At 36.5% G+C, this 18,179-nt stretch overlaps 1 protein-coding gene across 1 annotated transcript in view; it reads left to right on the top strand.

Annotated features, from left to right (window-relative positions):
- MED23 (mediator complex subunit 23) overlaps positions 1–18,179 on the top strand; it is a 435,475-nt gene that overhangs the window by 63,013 nt on the left and 354,283 nt on the right. Inside the window, exon 7 of the mRNA XM_090410280.1 lies at positions 15,220–15,289. Coding sequence (XP_090266406.1) covers positions 15,220–15,289 — 70 coding nt within the window. The remainder of the gene's footprint in view (positions 1–15,219; positions 15,290–18,179) is intronic.

Genomic DNA, 18,179 nt, shown 5'->3' with positions numbered 1-18,179 from the left:
TTTGACTCATTCTTGTGTTGATATTTTAAATGTTGTAACTAATTCTTTTGCTCTCTCTCTCTCTCTCTCTCTCTCTCTGAATGATGCTCATGCTATTACAGTGAGTAAAATATATAAGGGATTTAATAAATTCTGATTTCTCTTACATATTATTGTTTTGTATTTGGTCACTTAACATTAAAACCGAGTTTTTTTTCTTTTGGTTTATTAGTTGACCATAATTAATAAAAGATATACACAAATTGTCAACAAGTTTCACCAGCTATTCTGTCTGGCTTCTTCAGGACAAGTATGACGGTATAATAATGTTTACTAGTAAAAAAAGAATGGAGTAACACAGTCCTGTGTTACTCCATTTGTGTATATCTTTTATTAATTAAGGTCAACTGATAAACAAAAACAAAAAAAACTCAGTTTTTTTCTTTTGCTCTCACTCAGTGGCTGCTCTAGTTCCCTTACTTGATTAGAGGAAAGCAGAGGGCATCCATGGAAGTTAAGTTTGTTCACAGTCAAGAAAGGGGTAAGAGCTAGGTTTTTCTCCCAGAGAGCAGTGAGTGAGTGGAATAATTTTCCCTTAGGGATAGTGAGTGCATCTGATGTGAATGAATTTAAGAGAAGGTATGATAGCTGGTTTGGGTGATTTATAGCCTCTATTGATGAGTCCTTGACTCCCTGGAGGTCTCAGATAATAATAATACTTTTTTCCATTGATCTTTTCATCCTTCCATACCTTCTGTTCAAATTGGAATAATGTTACCTAGAACTGGGATATGTGGTTAATATTCAAACAAGCAGTGAAACAGAATATGATTGAATGGGGAAAGGAACAGACTCTCCTCAAAAGAAGAAAGTTGAAAGACTTGTGTACTAGTTCATACCAAACCAATGCAATGGTATAGAACATATCAATATCATTAGAAACATTAACATAGAGATAGAAATGGAAATGCAGAAACAAGTAGAAGAAAGAATTTTTAAAATAAGAATACAGCAGCACTTAGCAGATAGCCCTTCAGTTGCATTCTTCAACAGACAATTCACTAAATTCCATGAAGAAAGGACTATCACTCAAATCAGCATTGATGGTGAAGACATGTCCACCACTCAAGACATCCTTGACTCCTTTCAAAAACACTACAGAAATCTTTCAAGACAGTAGTACTGTCTTCAAACATTTCAAATTATAATTCTTGGAACATGAATGGCTTTCCTGTTCATATCCAGGATGAGCTTGACAGACCCATTATAGCATCTGAAGTTACCACAGACTATAAAGAATGCCACACAAGAAAATCCCCAGGACTTGATAGTCTAGGGATAGAACTTGACCGCGAGGCCTGGGATTTTATTCTTCCCATTCTAGTTATACTGTTTATTTCTTTTCTCTCATCAGGACACATACCAAGTGAATTTATAGCAGCCATACTGTCCTTATTCCAAAACCTAATAGAGATCACACCTTAATCAGCAGCTGGAGACCTATTTCTCTATCTAATACTGACTACAAGATATTTTTCTGCATTATCAATAACAGACTAAGTGAGAATGAGATACATAAAAGCACACAGGTGTATGGAGTTCTGGGCTGAGCAGTAGAATTTAATCTGTTTCTGCTGTGTGATCTACTTCACTTAGTTAACACAAAAAAGCAGTCGATGGCAGTGCTATCAGTAGACTTTACTCAAGCATTTGATGATGTCTGCTATCCCTTTATGTTCCACATCAGATTAGTGTGAATAAAAAACTGCTATCCATTATCAGAAAAGCCTATGCCAATTCAACTACCCATCTCCTAGTTAATGGGTTCCTGTCAGACCCAGCCAAAATTCAAAAAAGGAGTCAAGCAAGGCGTCCTCTTAGTCCATTGCTCTTTGCATTGGTTATTGAATCTTTCTTACAGGAAGTCAACAATACACGTGCTGTGTGAGGAATAACAGTTCCTTCAACTATGAAGGAAAATAAGGTAACATATGCTGATGATGTAGTAGGCACTTTGAAGGATAATGAGTCCATATACATCTTTTTTTTTGGTATTTTGGAAAAATTCAGCAAGTTCAGTGGATTAACTACTAATGCAGACGAGACAAAATTAAAGGTTTTTGGAAAGTAGTATCTTGGAGGCATTTCTTTTGGACTAACCCCTAAGAGAGAACTCCTCATCATACTTGGAAGTCCCTTCGCCACTTACCCAATATTACCAGTTCAAGAACTTGTATAACACAAACATCAAAACCTTAGAAGACTGGAAAATGGGCCACTTTCCTTTTCTTCTAAAGCCATAGTACTCAAAATCATAATCTTCCCTGCTCAGTTGTACATAATAAATATTACAGACATCGCAGAAGCTGAAGAAAAGCAATTATATAGTAAGCCTGTGCAAATTTTTTGGTCCAGCTGATATCTAGAAGTTAAAAAGGAATTTCTTCAACTATCAAAGAAGCATGGAGGATTTGAGCTTGCAGTCTTCAAATTCTACTATTTAAGCAATGCAGCTTCAAAAATCCATAAAATATTGCAGACTAATTACACACATGCAGACCTTCCCCTGTATTACCTGGGTTTTCAATTTCCCCCTGTTTGGAGTAAATGATTATAAAAGTTTTTTTTTTTCCCCATTAAAAAAAAAAAAAAAAAAGTAAAATTTGGTATAAAGAGATCTTTAATCTCTTTTGCCATGAACTTCCACAGTTGGGTACTGACAACAACTCTTTGTTTCATAACTTATCGAAGTTCCAAGGATACCCTAACGAGGGATGCTTGGAGAATGCATATGGTCGTCTTCCACTCAGTACCATCAAATGGAGGTACTTTAACATTGGAGACCCAGTTTGTTACCGATTAGAAACGGTAAAACATGCTTTCTACAGCTGCTCTCTTGCCCTGCATATTTGGAACAGATTATGTAATGTGTTGGGCATTCCATTACTTAGAACAGGTTATTTTTTTGCAGTACCCACCACCTGTCAATATGGGAAGAGAATTTTGATTTTTATAATTAATGAATTAAAATACCATTTATGGAAGGTTAGAAAAAACATGGATTTGAAAACCAGCAATATGACATCCAAATTCTTTATAATATTGTAATGTGGAAATTTTATTGTTCAGTCAGACGATTTTTGTATTTAGAAGAAGCATTCTAGAAGATATCAAATTTTTGACTAGGTAGTGTAGACCACCCACATTATGCAATATTCACCACAGGGAGATAAAATTCTGTCTGTTTTTGCTATGAGAGGTTTTTTAAATAGTTCCATCCTCTTAATTCAATGTGGTCTTATGGTCAGTTGTAGGGATGACTGGATAACAATTCCAGCAGAGAAGGCCAAATTTTTGTTATTTATCGACATGAAATTGGTGAAAAAGAAAAACTGATAGCTTTTGGTTATATGATGATATAAATGAGCTGAGGCCTTTTCTCTACCTCTCTTTCTATCTATCTTTCTTTTATTCTTCCAAATACTATCAGGCTCTCTTGCACCCCCTATACTATCTACTCTAGGCCTATAATGAACACCTCTTTACTTTTTCATCTCAATAAAGGTTGAAACCAGTCTAGGTAGTGGCCCTTCCCATAATGCTTAGTATTATACATGTCTGTAAAGATATGTGCTTTGCATTATGGATTACTAAGGCAATTGATGTGAAGTCATTTTATGTGCAAATTTTGTTTGCTTACAAAATAAAGGATGAAACCAAGAATATAATTTCTCATCATCATCAAATTCCTGACATGTACCCTCACGTGGGTGTACAGGATATGATAGTACTACATGAAAAATTTACATCATTACTAACTTCTTATCTACAATTTTCCTCCATATCAGTCTTTCTTTTAGGGTTACACGGTGATCAGCATTCATATTTATAAATTTAGGGACACAAAAACACGTGTTGAACAGATTATTTTATTAATTACTAATAAAATAAAACTTTACACGTTTCGACCCCTGTATCGAGGTCATCATCGGAAGGATAGGATACAAGTGTATAAGGAACCAAGCTACATGCTCTAGCTCTGTATACCGGTAAACTAAATCTACGTAGTTAATTAATCCTTTTCTCTAGCCTGACCTCTAGTGATTTAAAAAAAAAATAATAATAAAAAATAAAAAAATAAAATAAATAAATACAACTACAATAAACTACTCAACTCCTCATGTATTAATATTCTTCTGGATTTGTACAGTTCTGATTGTTATAATATGATTTCTTTCAGTTGCTGTTGAATGTTACAAACACTTCACCAGGTTGTCTTCTTGTAGTGGGATTTTTCTATGGCTAGTTTAGGTTGTTATACAGGTTGTAGATGGGTCCTCCACATTCTTGAAATGGTTAGGCCATCATTTTTGTTGAGATTTGGGTTGTGTTTGAGCATTTCACATGACTCTTTAAATTTTCTCTCAAATCAAGTTTTGGTGTGGTGTAAGGACTTAGTATTTTTCCAATCAATTCTGTGGTATGTTTGGATTGCGTGGTCAGAAAGGCCAGTTTTTCCAAAATGGAGGAGGTATTTAATGTGTCGTTTGTGTTCATCTCGTCTGATTGGGATAGCTCATCCTGTTTCCCCTATGTATGGTATGTTACATGTGCATTGTATTTTGTATACCCCTGGGTGGGCCAGGTGTGGAAGAGAATCTTTAGAAGAACTGAGCACGTTGCTCAAAGTCTTCCATATAAGAGTTAGCTATTGGGGGGGGGGAGAAGCGGTGAGCCCATGGCTGTACCTTCTTTTTGAAGGTAAAAATTGTTTTGCCACATGAAATATTCGGAGCGGAGCACGTGGGCAAAGAGGGCCGTGATGTCGTGTGGAAATATGTTCTGTAGGAGCAAGGTAGTGTCATTGATTGGGACATTGGTGAAAAGGGAAGTTATGTCAAAGCTGACTAATAAATCTTGGTCGTTGAGTGTAATGTTTTTAATTTTATTAATGAAATGTTGTGTATTTTTTATGTTGACCTACCAATTCCTTGAGTGTGTCCGCTAATTTTTTGGCTAAGTGATAATTTGGGCTGTCAATTCCTTCAACAATAAGACGTAGTGGTGTGTCTGGTTTGTGTATTTTTGGCAAGTCATAAATTCTGGGCGCACAGGCATAATTAGGTATTAATTTTTTTGTTGTTTCTTCAGACCATGTGTGGACGGATTTGATTAATTCAGTTGTTTTCTTTTTGTTACGTTTTATGGTGTTGTAGTTTACCATTTGGTAGGTGTTGTGGTCCAATATCAAATGGTTCATTTTTTAGACAGAACACTATGCAAATACAACATTAAAACCACCTTTAAACCCCCAAATAAGTTAAGACACCTACTCAGTTCTTCTAGAGATCCTCTTCCACACCTAGCCCACCCAGGGGTATACAAAATACAATACACATGTAACATAGGTCGCTAGGTGTCGCACGGATTAGATCGTCGGCTTGTCGAGAGCTCCTGAAAAGATCAGTATTATTTTGTGTTAACATTAGATATTTTACCAGAATTTTAAGTAGTATTGTTTGCTTTTTGTTTCTTGGTGTGTCTGTGCAATTTTTGCGTGTTTTCTGTTATTTTAACTATTATTTTTAAGAAAAGATAGCGTACACATGGCACCGATAAAGAAAAAAATGGCGGCCAGGTCGCCATGCTTGCTTAAGAGTTTTGATGTAAAAGAATTTATGCAATGTGCTGTCTGTGAGATGTATGCCTTGCGAAGAGCGGTAGGAGTCTGGTTAGAAAGTGATAGTGGAGTTAATATGTGTAGAAAGTGTAAAGAGAATGAGGACTTCAAGCATGTTTCGTGTATCGAGACTGATATCGTTAACGGTAGTCAGAATGCAGAAAATGGCGGTGTACTAGAGAATTGCGTGGTAGTGCCAGATATGTGTGAGAGCGTCGCTGAAAGTGTAAATGAAGGTAGAAACACCGAAGGAATGGATGATTTGATCGATAATGAAAATGGTGAGATAAATGCGAGTAGCGAAATTGCCCGTTTAAATGGCACGATACACAGAGCCAAACGACAACTGGAGCGTATGCAAAAATGTGTGTTGAACGTACCGACAAATAACCGGCGGAAGTCTGTGACGGCAAATAATAGAATGTACGTAAACGTCAATAAAATGAAGGAGCGAGTGCTGTATGGGGATTCGCTATTAAGAGGCGTAATAATTGAGAGTTTAACGAAGTCGTACCAGCCGGGTGCGAACATAAAGGACGTCAGCGAATCTATTCGACTGCAAAAACAGAGGGTGAAAGAGATGATAATAGTGGCAGGAACGAATGATTTGAAAGAGAACAAAATGGAAATGATAGAGGATGTGAGGGAGTTGTTTGAGGTAGCAAAAGAGAAGAGTGAGAGAGTTAGGATGGTGAGTATCTTACCGCGGTATGACAGCGAAGTATTTAGAAGGAGGGCCATAATTGCCAATGACTTTATGCGTGGGTTATGCATGGAGAGTGGTGTGGAATTTGTGGATGTGTGGAATGAGTTCGATGGGTGAAAGGACTTATATAAGATGGATGGGTTACATTTGAATGGAGTTGGTGTACGGAGACTCGAAAGAGTGTTGATGAATGATGTGGAAGTGGATGTACAGACTCAGGGAAACTAGATTTATTAAGAGGGGGGGGGAGTAGATATGCAGACTTTAGGGGGGGCAGTTAAGTGTATGAATGAGTATATTATGCCCGGGCGAGTACGACGGACAACAAATCAGAATGGGATAATTAGTATAAGGAATCAAAGTAGGGATGGGACAAATGGGCTTCTGCAATTCATGTACGCTAATGCCAGGAGTATTAGGAACAAGAAGGAAGAGTTTTTGGCCATGGTTGGCACTTCCAGGCCACAGGTTGTCGGTATTAGTGAAACATGGCTGACAGAAGATGATAAAGCTAGTGGGATTGAATGCGATGGGTATAGCGTGTTCAGGAGTGACAGGGTGAATAAAAAGGGGGGAGGAGTGTTATTGATGATAGCTGATGAGCTTCAGCCAAGGAGTATAGAAGTTGAACTGCAGGATGGGGAAAAAGCACATTTGAGGCTGTTTGGTGTGAGATACAATCTAGCAGAACAAAATATACAATTGGGTGCTGCTATAGACCGGGTGATGGAGTGGATGGTGGGAATAGTATGCATAAGCAAATAGAAGAAATGAATGGAAGGAGGGTAATTATTATGGGTGATTTCAATTATGGTAATATTGACTGGAAAGAGGAGAGGGCACATGGGAGGAAGGAATTGGATTTTATGCAGTTATTAAGGGACAACTATCTATGGCAACATGTATTGGAAAATACCAGGGGGCAGAGAGTGCTGGACCTAGTAATTGCAACTGAGAATGTGGCTGTAACGAACATGACCTTGTTGCCACCAATTGGTGAGAGTGACCATAAGGTCATGACTTGGGAGGTGGCTAAAGGAGTCGAATTTACAATTAAGACAGGGTATATGTGGAATTACCGGGCTGGTAAGTATGACAAGCTTAGGTGTGTGCTTGGCTCAATGCCATGGCATGTAAAACTGCAAGGGCTGGATGTTGATGGTGCATGGGAGGTGGTCAAGAACTGTTTGCAGGAGGCAATGGTTGACTGTATACCAAGAGTCCGAATAATAAATCAGGTAGGGGTTAAATGGATGAATAACACTATTAAGCTTGAGCTGCAAAAAAAGAAACAATTGTGGAGGGAATTTAAGGAGAAGGGTGACCATCAGGTGCATGAACAGTATAAAGCTCAGGCCAGGATGGTAACAAGGGTGGTAAGAAAAGCAAAAGCAGATTACGAAAGGAAATTGGCCATGCAGGCTAAAGAGAATCCCAAACAGTTTTTTCAATATGTTGCAAGTAAAAGGAAAAATGCTCATGGTAGAATGATCTTAAAAAATGCTGAGGGTAGGGAGGTAACTGAATCAGTCGATGTTGTGGAATTACTGAGCGAGCACTTTGCAAGAGTATATCATCCAGGTGGTGGCTTTGCGGAAATGGAGGAACCAACAGCTTATACTGGAATTGTGATGAATGAGGTAGAGGTAACTAGTCTATTACAGAACCTCAATGTCAATACATCTGTGGGATTGGATGGTATACCAGCTCGTGTCGTACGTGAAGCGGCCAAAGAATTGTCAGTGCTCTTGACCATTATGTTTAATTTGAGCCTCAGGACTGGGTCAGTCCCAAGGGGGTGGAAAGAGGGGAAAATAGTTCCACTGCACAAAGGTGGTTCCAAGGCTGCTGTTGAAAATTACCGGCCAATCAGCATAACAGGAATCATTATCAAGGTCTTAGAGAAAATAGTCAAGAGGAAAATACAAGATTGGATAGAAGAAAATGGGATACTGTATCGGGGACAGCATGGTTTTGTGAAGGGTAGGTCATGCCTCAGTAACTTGCTCACGTATTATAACACAGTGACGGCTGAACTGGATAAGGGTAATGGGTTTACAGTGATTCTGCTGGACCTTGCTAAGGCCTTTGACAGGATACCACATGGAATTCTAATCAGTAAATTGCAGCATATGGGAATGGACATAGGGTTGGTGAGATGGATAGGAGGGTGGTTGACGGAGAGATATCAGAGAGTGGTTTACTCAGGAGTAGAGTCCACAAGACGGCCTGTGACTAGTGGTGTACCACAAGGATCTGTTCTTGGACCACTGCTGTTTAATTTGTTCATAAATGATATAGGAAAGGATCTGAGAGGAACAGTTCATTTGTTTGCGGATGATGCGAAGTTGGGTAGGGCAATAGTGAATGCAGATGACGTCAAAATTTTGCAGGATGATTTGGATAGATTGGAGGTCTGGGCTAGGGAGAATGGATGTCAATTTAATGTGGCAAAATGTAAGGTTATGCATTTTGGGGTGAAAAGATGGGAGGCAGTTTACTGCATTGGTGGAACCGTGCTCCAGGAAATTGATGAGGCACGAGATTTAGGAGTGTTGGTGGATAAGGAATTGAAATTTAGGGGACACATTGCAAAAGTGGCCAAATCAGCTCATCAAATCACTTGGTTGCTGAAGAATACGTTGACAAGCAGAGACAAGCAGGTTATTGTTCCTCTGTATCGAGCCTTGATAAGACCTCATCTCGACTACTGTGCTCAGATTTGGTCACCTAGGTTTCTTCTTGATGGGGAGGAGGTGGAGAGGATCCAGAGGCGAGTGACCAAGATGATAGCAGGTCTGTGGAATGAACCGTATGAGAACAGGTTGAGGATTTGTGGGTTGCAAAAATTGGTTGATAGGCGGAGGAGGGGAGATATGATTGAGACATTCAAATTACTGAAGGGTTTCTATAAAATTAATTCAGAAGATATTTTTGAGAACAGGGCTGGTTGTGGGAGGACTAGGGGACATCCATGGAAACTGGGCAAAAGTGTGGTTAGTAAAGGTGTTAGAGCTGGGTTCTTTACTTTTAGAGTAGTGAATGAGTGGAATGCGCTCCCTGAGTCTGTGGTGGATGCTGTGACAGTGAATGAGTTTAAGGCGAGGTATGATAGATACTGTATGAATGTCGAATAGTTGTGATGAAAATGATTTGGGGCCTCCCTCGATGAGTCTAATGACTCCCTGGAGTTGCCCGTAATAATAATAATAATAATACCATACATAGGGGAAACAGGGCGAACTATCCCAATCAGACAAGATGAACACAAACGACACATTAAATACTTCCATTTTGGAAAAACCGGCGTTTCTGACCACGCACTCCAAACATACAGAATTGATTTGAAAAATACTAAGTCCTTACACCGCACCAAAATCTGGTTTGAGAGAAAATTTAAAGAGTCATGTGAAATGCTCAAACACAACTAAAATCTCAACAAAAATGATGGCCTAACCATTTCAAGAATGTGGAGGACCCATCTACATCCTGTACCTAAACTAGCCATAGAAAAATCCCACTACAAGAAGACAACTTGGTCAAGTGTTTGTAACATTCAACAGCAACTGAAAGAAATCATATCATAACAATCAGAACTGTACAAATCCAGAAGAATATTAATACATGAGGACTTTAGCAGTTTATTGTAGTTGTATTTATTTATTTTATTTTTTTATTTTTATTTTTTTTTATTATTATTATTATTATTTTTAAATCACTAGAGGTCAGGCTAGGGAAAAGGATTAATTAACTACATAGATTTAGTTTACCGATATACACAGCTAGAGCATGTAGCTTGGTTCCTTATACGCTTGTATCCTTCCGATGATGACCTCGATACAGGGGTCGAAACGTAAAGTTTTATTTTATTAGTAATTAATAAAATAATTTGTTCAACACGTGTGTTTTTGTGTCTCCAAATTAGTCTGTTACTTGTCAAGACTCCAACATTATCAGATCATATTTCTATCGTCTAAGGCACTTTGTACCGTATCAATCCACCTATATCTTGGTCTTCCTCTGGGTGGGTCGTTTTGCTGCCAACCTGGCAGAGAACACTTGCTTTGCTAATCTTTCCTCACCCATTCTGTTCAAGTGACCATACCACCTGAGATTAGCTCTGCTAACCCATTCCTGGATGCTGACAGTGTCAAATTCTTTACTAATATCCTCATTTTTAATATGATATTGCCATTGATGCCATCTGTTCATGCCTCTAATCTCTCTCTCAGGACTCTATCTGTGGTCTCTAGTCTTTGGTCAAGTGTTTTATTTCTTACCCAGCTCTCAGATCCATAAGTTAAAATGGGTTTGAACACCGTCTTGTATACAGCTAATTTATTGTTCAAACTAATTTCTCTCTTATTCCATATGAATTTATTCAATTGATTTCCTACCATACTAGCTTTGTTGATTCTGTTGTCTATTTTGATATTTAATTTACCATCTTCACTAAAAATCGTGCCTAAGTAGCTGAAATGTTTTACTTTTTCCACAGGTTCCCCGTTCACAACGCAGTTCACATTTTCAACAATTCTACCTATTTTCATTGTCTTTGTCTTTTTTAATGCTAACCTTCATATAGTCGAGAAAGCATGGGAATATAACAAAGATCTGTATTTTTTAAGTTTTGTCGATCTGGAAAAGGCATATGACAAGGTGCCAAGAGAGAAGCAATTCAATATGCTACAGTTATATGGTGTCAATGGGGCATTATATCAAGCAATATCTATTACAACAGTTATTCAATTTAGTCAGGGAATCTTGCAAACTTATAGCATATTTATTTAGAAGTATAACATCGTCCGCATAAAGCAAAGAGCTGACATTAACATCTCCGATTCTGATATTGGATAATGTACATACTTGCCTCACACCAGATTTAACATTAAACCATCTTCCTGTACTTCCTTCAATTCTAGCTGCTGACTTACAACTCAAATAAAGACTAATTATTGCTTGATATAATGCCCCATTGACACCATATAACCGTAGCATATTGAATAGCTTCTCTCTTGGCACCTTGTCATATGCCTTTTCCAGATCGACAAAACTTAAAAAATACAGATCTTTGTTATATTCCCATGCTTTCTCGACTATTTGTAGTAAAGTGAAGATCTGATCCTGGCAGCTTCTATTTGGCCTGAATCCAGCTTGTTCTTTATCAAGTTTTTCTTCCACAATTCTTCTCAACCATTTCTCAAGTATACTTGCATAAATCTTACCAGGAACACTCAGTAAGGAAATACCTCTGTAATTCTCACATTCAATTTTATTTCCCTTTTTATATATTGGTAATATTAGAGCTCTACTCCAATCATCAGGAATTCGTCCCTCTGTCCAGGTTTTCTGAACTATGCAGTGCAGCCACTGTAAGACTTTTATATCACCATACTTCAGCATTTCTGGTCGAATATCATCAACTCCTGCTGTCTTTTCACATTTCAAGCCTTTGATGGTTTTTTCTACTTCAAGTATGGATATGTATTCCTGACTGTATGCCTGTTGAGTGTTTTTTACCACTGTGCTATCACTGCTTGTTTCATTTAGCAATTTTTCAAAGTAATTACACCATACTTCAAGGATATCTTTTTCTCCTGTTTTCATGTCACCTTTATCATCTCCAACTACTTTTACAGCACCCTTTCCTCCATTTCTAAGTTTCTTCAACAACCTCCAGAATATCTTACCATCTTCTTGATATTTATTTTCTATGTTCTTGCCAAAGTCTTCCCATGACTTTTGTTTAGCTAGTTTTACACAGTGTTTCACTTTCTTACATTTGTCTCTGTATTTTCTAAGAGCAAAAGCTGACTTATTTGCCAAGAAGTTTTGATATGCTTTTCCTTCACTGCCTCTTTAACTTCCTGTGTCCACCATGGAGTTTTGATTTTTCTATCCTTGCAGACAACCTCACCACATGCCTCTCTAGCTGAATCAATCAGGGTTTTCTTCAAGGTTTGGTTCCTGTTCTCAAATTCTTTCATTTTTTCTTCAATAATCTTTGTGTATTTTAGTCTACAGTTCACATCTGAGAGCTGCTCAACTTTTATTCGCTTTAAAACTTTCTTACATGTTATTCTTTTCAATATGAAATTCAATTTTATCCTGCTCAAGACTGAATAGTGATCACTTCCAATTTCAAATCCTCTGTACAGTCTGGTGTCCTGCACCAGGGAGCAAACATCACTATGAACAATAACATGGTCAATTAGACTTTTCTTATTCCTTGCCTCTTCTCTTCATGTGAATTTGTGCACATTTTATGTTGGAACATGAAGTTAGTAATTACCAGTTCATGTCCCGAGCAGAAATCCAACAGATATTTGCCATTATTATTAGCTTTGTTCTTTTCTCCAAATTTTTCCAAAATATATTTGTATGTCTGACAATCATTTCCTACTCTGCTATTTAGATCCCCAACAAGGACCAACTTTTCCTTTCATTGTGTCAGTTGCTTTTTCTGAAGCAACAAAAAATTCCTCCACTTTTACCTTAGTAGAACCTTCTGTGGGACCATAGGCACAAATAAGTCTCATTATCCAATTCCCCAATCTGATATTTGCCAACATCACTCTACTCGAGACTGCATGCCATTCAAGAAGATTAGCCTCGTAATTTGTGTTGAATACTATGGCTACTCCTTCTTTTTATTGATTGTCATTGTCTGAATATAGCATTTTGTTTTTAGAAAGATCTCGCCAGTTTTTGTCTTTTTTGTTTGTCACCCCTATTATGTCGATCTGGTACTTATCTAATTCCTCAGCTAGCTCCATTTCTTTGCCATTCAGGCTTCTTATGTTGATAGTACCGATCTTTAACTCTGGTGATGTTGATTTGAGGTGTTCTTTCAGATTTGTTCCAGTAGCTGACTTTTCGCTGTTCGCCCTGGTTCCCTGGTGAAAATAACAGGGGCTCTTGTTTAACCAGGCAACACCCTAGCCGGCATGAAATTTTGTCATGTTGTACCATTATTTTCTATATTGGTTTAAGCCAATGAGAATACAATTTGGTCACATGTTGCTAAAGAAATCTGATCAGAGGAAGCCATCCATAATGTCATGTATAGAACAACCAGAGAGAAGCTGGCAGCTCAGTCACAAAGGGCAGTAGAGTGACCATAATATGGTAGCTTTTTTGAGAAGTTCTTGATGTCAAACGTGATTAGATACTTTGAGATATCACGAGTGATTACATGGATTTTTCTAAATCTTTCAATGGTCTGTGTGGGGAATGGTTAGTTTCCAAAGGTGGAACAGGTTAGTCAGGAGGTTTGCTGTAGAAAAAGAATGGCAGAATCCATATTGTAAGCACTAATTAACTGATGGGTCTCTACATAATGAAGAAGCTGGTCATCGAGACCTTCTCCCTCACTTTTGAGAGTATTGAAGTTGAGGTCAATGGGATAACTGCTGATGTCTGACTTTTACTCTCTTTTTTTTAAGTATGTGCTTTCGTTAGATTCCAGATGAATATGACAGCATTTTTATAGGCGATATTATTCTGGAGCACAGTTGGAGAGATACCATCTGGACCTGGTAAATTATTAATACAAAGACTGCTTGAGGAATTTTGAGGTATTACAGGAGGTTATTTGCCTTTTGGTTCCCTGAACAGGAGTTGAAGGGGACTGTTGCCAATAGGATCCACCTTAACTTTGGCTTATGTGTTAAAGATACCAAGCTATTTTAAACCTGGTTTTACTCCATTTCCCAAGTAAGCAAACAGACAAACAAGTCAAGTTTGCACCTCGCCTGCAAGGCAAGGTAAGGTAAAAGTAGAATAAGCTCTGATCACTAATCTTAATATTTACCCATAATGCAAAGCACCTAATGCAATGCCTTTAATACAAAGCATCATACATCTCCTCCAGAAGATGTGCTTTGCATTATGGGTAAATATTAAGATTAGTGATCAGAGCTTATTCTGCTTTTACCATGAGTTGCCTTGGTCTTGCACTACTGCAGGGTCAGCTAGACTTGCAACACTTGCAGGCGAGGCGCAAACTTGATTTGTTTGTCTGTTTGCTTACTTGGGAAATGGAGTAAAACCAGGTTTAAAATAACTTGGTATCTTTAACATTTATTATACCCAAGGTAAAATACTTTCTACTTTGGCTTATGTCATAATGATATTATCAAGTTGTGTAAGAGAGGTGGAAACAAGGAAGGAAGAAGTTATACTTAACACTCTCAGCTAGGAACTAGAAGACTCAGTGAGCAGTAGACAAGTTTATTCAGTTCTTATGACTCATTTTGATACATTTTTTACACTTGTAATGTGTAAAACATTTGGGCTGTAATGTGAGCTGAGTGAGAAGTTTTTGATCTGTGGCACTGAACATATGCTGTATATTTGTCATGAATTGCAAAGGCACAGTTTTCAGAAAAAGAAAAAACAGGTTTGCAGGGAATGGAGATTGAAAGCCCTTATTTCAGTAAAAGAGTTAGCTGCAGTTATTTTTATATTTCTTTTTGCTTCATAATAATACATTTTTGGCAATAAAATATTTTAAAAAATAACCATTCATATCTATCATGTGAAAATTGAGATATATCCTTCATAGGATGTCTGTAAAAAAAACCAAAAAAAAAAAAAAACATATCTATTATATGAAAATTGAGATATATCCTTCATAGGATGTCCTGAATGAATGTACAAGTACAGTTTTTTTTTTTTTTTTTTTTTTTTTGTGTGTGTATGTGTGTGTATATATGTTAATAGTCCTTGAATACTGAAATAAATTACTTATTTTTAGACAATTTATAAATGACATAAACTTTGGAAAATAAATTATTATACTTTTACTAGTTTTGAGATATAAATTGGATATCATTTTACAAATATCTTTCAGAAATTTTCCAAATTGCTTTCCTCATTTATTGACAGCTTTAAACCTACAGCACAAATGGTTTCTGTAGCAGGTGAGAACTTTTTAATGATATTTATAAAAATAGTTGGAGGCTCCATGTAGTTTTCAAAATCAACTAAGTACTTTCAAATAACTTTCAAATATCATTTTTGTATTAGTTTATTGATCTTTCATTTATTATTAATTATAAATTTTTAGTTAATTATTTTCAAGAGCAAGAAACTGCTTGGCTAATTAATATCCTTCCCATAATCGGTAATTAATAATTGTGTGATTGAATCCAATTTGTTATACTTGAAATGCAGCACCAGACCAAAGATTTTAGCCAAAGCACATGCAGAATATAATCCATTCTATATATATAAAAAGATGAAACGAAATTTGTCATGTTTTTATGTCACGTCTTCATTGTTTTGAAACATCCAACAATGTGTTTGCCTTCATGAGACAATTTTATCATTTCAGGATTACAACAATCAAACTCATTGTCGACCATTAGAACAGTACGTGTTAGTATTCATTACTGAAATTAACATAACGCGCATGTCATGACTGATTATACGGTAAATATTTTATTTTCATTTTGTGATTTTGAATAATTAAAGTGAGGTTCATAAAGAACCGGTCCACCAGCCTGGAACTCGGGGAGGGGTGCCGTAGGTGCCAGAGCCTCCCCCCAGTATAATATAAAAGAAATAAAAAGAGAAGAGGTATATAGATAAAGATGTACTATGAACATGAACAAATTAACATATAAAATGAAATGAAATTCTGCTGCAGAGAGATTAAAAATTATTCACTCAGGAGTGATATAAAAGGCAAGGGTAAAACAATCTTTATATAGTTGACTCTTACTATTACACAGTGCACATACCCACTCATTCTAACAAACTACACCAAAAAGTGACATAGGCACAGTGCTGTTCTGAAGGAAATTCACTATAGCTAACTGTCCATTATAAGAAACTGTTCCTACATCCCTCTGAATTACTATAATAAGAATCAACTGTATATACATTAAGCTTGTGAAGCCACATTCTAAATACTAGCCTTTTCATCTTCTAATACTAACTCATAGGAATATGCACATGTAGCAGATTAGTTGTACATTAACTTCACCAGCAGAAATAGGAATATTGGATGTTAATGCTAAATGTCCTTGCAGCAAATGTCTTTCCTATGTTCTAATACCTTATGCTGTACTTGGAATCTTCACTAGTGATAATGAAATTCTTTAAGAAATGAAAACTTGCTTTATGATCTCATGGCTCTTATTAATGCAAAAAATCGCCACACATTACATGGCTGGAAATGCAAAATACTTTTGTCATTATCATGAAATGATTCTCATTACATTGTACTTGAAATACCGTGTCTTCACACATGCACAGGTAGTTGCTACTCTCATCATTTAAGCACATGCCTAATGACAGGAAAAGTTGTCATCTACTCCATTAAAAGTATCTTGTCTAAACACCTCAGAAATTTGGCTTATCTTACAGCTTCATTTTAAAGAGTACATACATCACTCTTTTCAAAACTTGACATACACATGAAGCAAATACTTCATGTGCATGTCATAAGTAAGTTATACACATTGTCATTGTCATTTTAATATAATGAAAAAAGCTTTGGAATACATACCTCAGATGAGTGAAGTCGTCCTCACATTTACTGAAATATGAATACATTCTCTTAGAGGTGTAAGTGTAAATAACACATGCTGGACAAACCCCTTATCATATTAATTTTGATAAATTTTATACTATATCTGAATTACAGAATTTTATCATTAAATTGCATCAGTATATGTAAGCATGTGATATTGGTAACAAACTCAATGTCAGCAGAATTCGAGATAGGCATGAACATAAGGAGCATTAATAGAAAAGCCTTTGTACCAGCAGAAGAACTAGAGAAGTACTGTGTGGACATAGTGTCGCTGAAATGAAGAAGATGAAAACGTGAGATCCTACTCTATAATAAAATTAGGATATTATAAGCAAACAATAGTGAACGGAGAAAAAGAATAGCAGTAACATTCACACAAAATTTCAAAATGAGAAATTATTTCTGCTTATGATCCCTCTTTAGGAATAAGTAAAAGAATTTAAGTCATTGGAGAAGACAGTTGACATAAAAAAATGGAAAACCTGGTCTTTGTTGGAGATCTAAACAGCAGAGTAGGAAATGAATCTCAGGCATATAGAATGTTTTGGAAAAATTTGGAGAAATGGGCAAAACTAATAATAATGGTAAGTGCCTGCTAGATCTCTGTTCAGAACACAAACTAGTAACCAATATCATAACTAATACCATGTTTCACTATGAAGATGTGCGCAATTTTACATAAAAGAAATAAGAAGAGTTTTGTTGAATATATATATTACTGTTGATAGTGATATCTTCATACTGGTTCAGGATGCAAGAGTATACAAGAGATTTGAAATAAGAAATGATCACCTCTTAGTTTGAAGTAGGATAAAAATGAATATATTGAAAGAAAAATGTGTAAGAAAGTTTTCAAAAAAATTAATTTGAGCAGCAGCTTTTACTGGTAAACTGTAGATATAACAATACAAATATTATTTTAGAAAAAAAAAAAAAAGAATGAGTTAGAAACAAGAACCACACCTTGACTCAGTGGCAGACTCTGAAGAAAACATTGATTCATCTAGGGAGGCATGAAGTGAAGTTGTCTGCAAGGATAAAAAAAAATCAGAACTGCATCATAAGTGTAAGAAGTTAGAAGCAAATTTGGAAGAGAAAAAAGGATATTGACAGTTCCTAGCAGGTAAGTTAACATAGGCCCTAAGAGAATACAGAGAAAAATGTAAGAGAGCTGAGCTGTGTGTAAAAGTAGCTAAACAAACATCATGAAAAGACTTTGGCAAGAATATGGAAGAGAAATATCACCAAGTTATTTCTCTTCCATTTAACCA

The sequence above is a fragment of the Typopeltis vanoorti genome, chromosome 20 (assembly GCF_054136105.1).
Source record: "Typopeltis vanoorti isolate ZY-2024b chromosome 20, IOZ_Tvanoo_1.0, whole genome shotgun sequence".
Lineage (NCBI taxonomy): Eukaryota > Metazoa > Arthropoda > Arachnida > Uropygi > Thelyphonidae > Typopeltis > Typopeltis vanoorti.
Note: the sequence above shows the minus strand (reverse complement) of the source record. Positions and strands in the feature narration are given on the sequence as shown.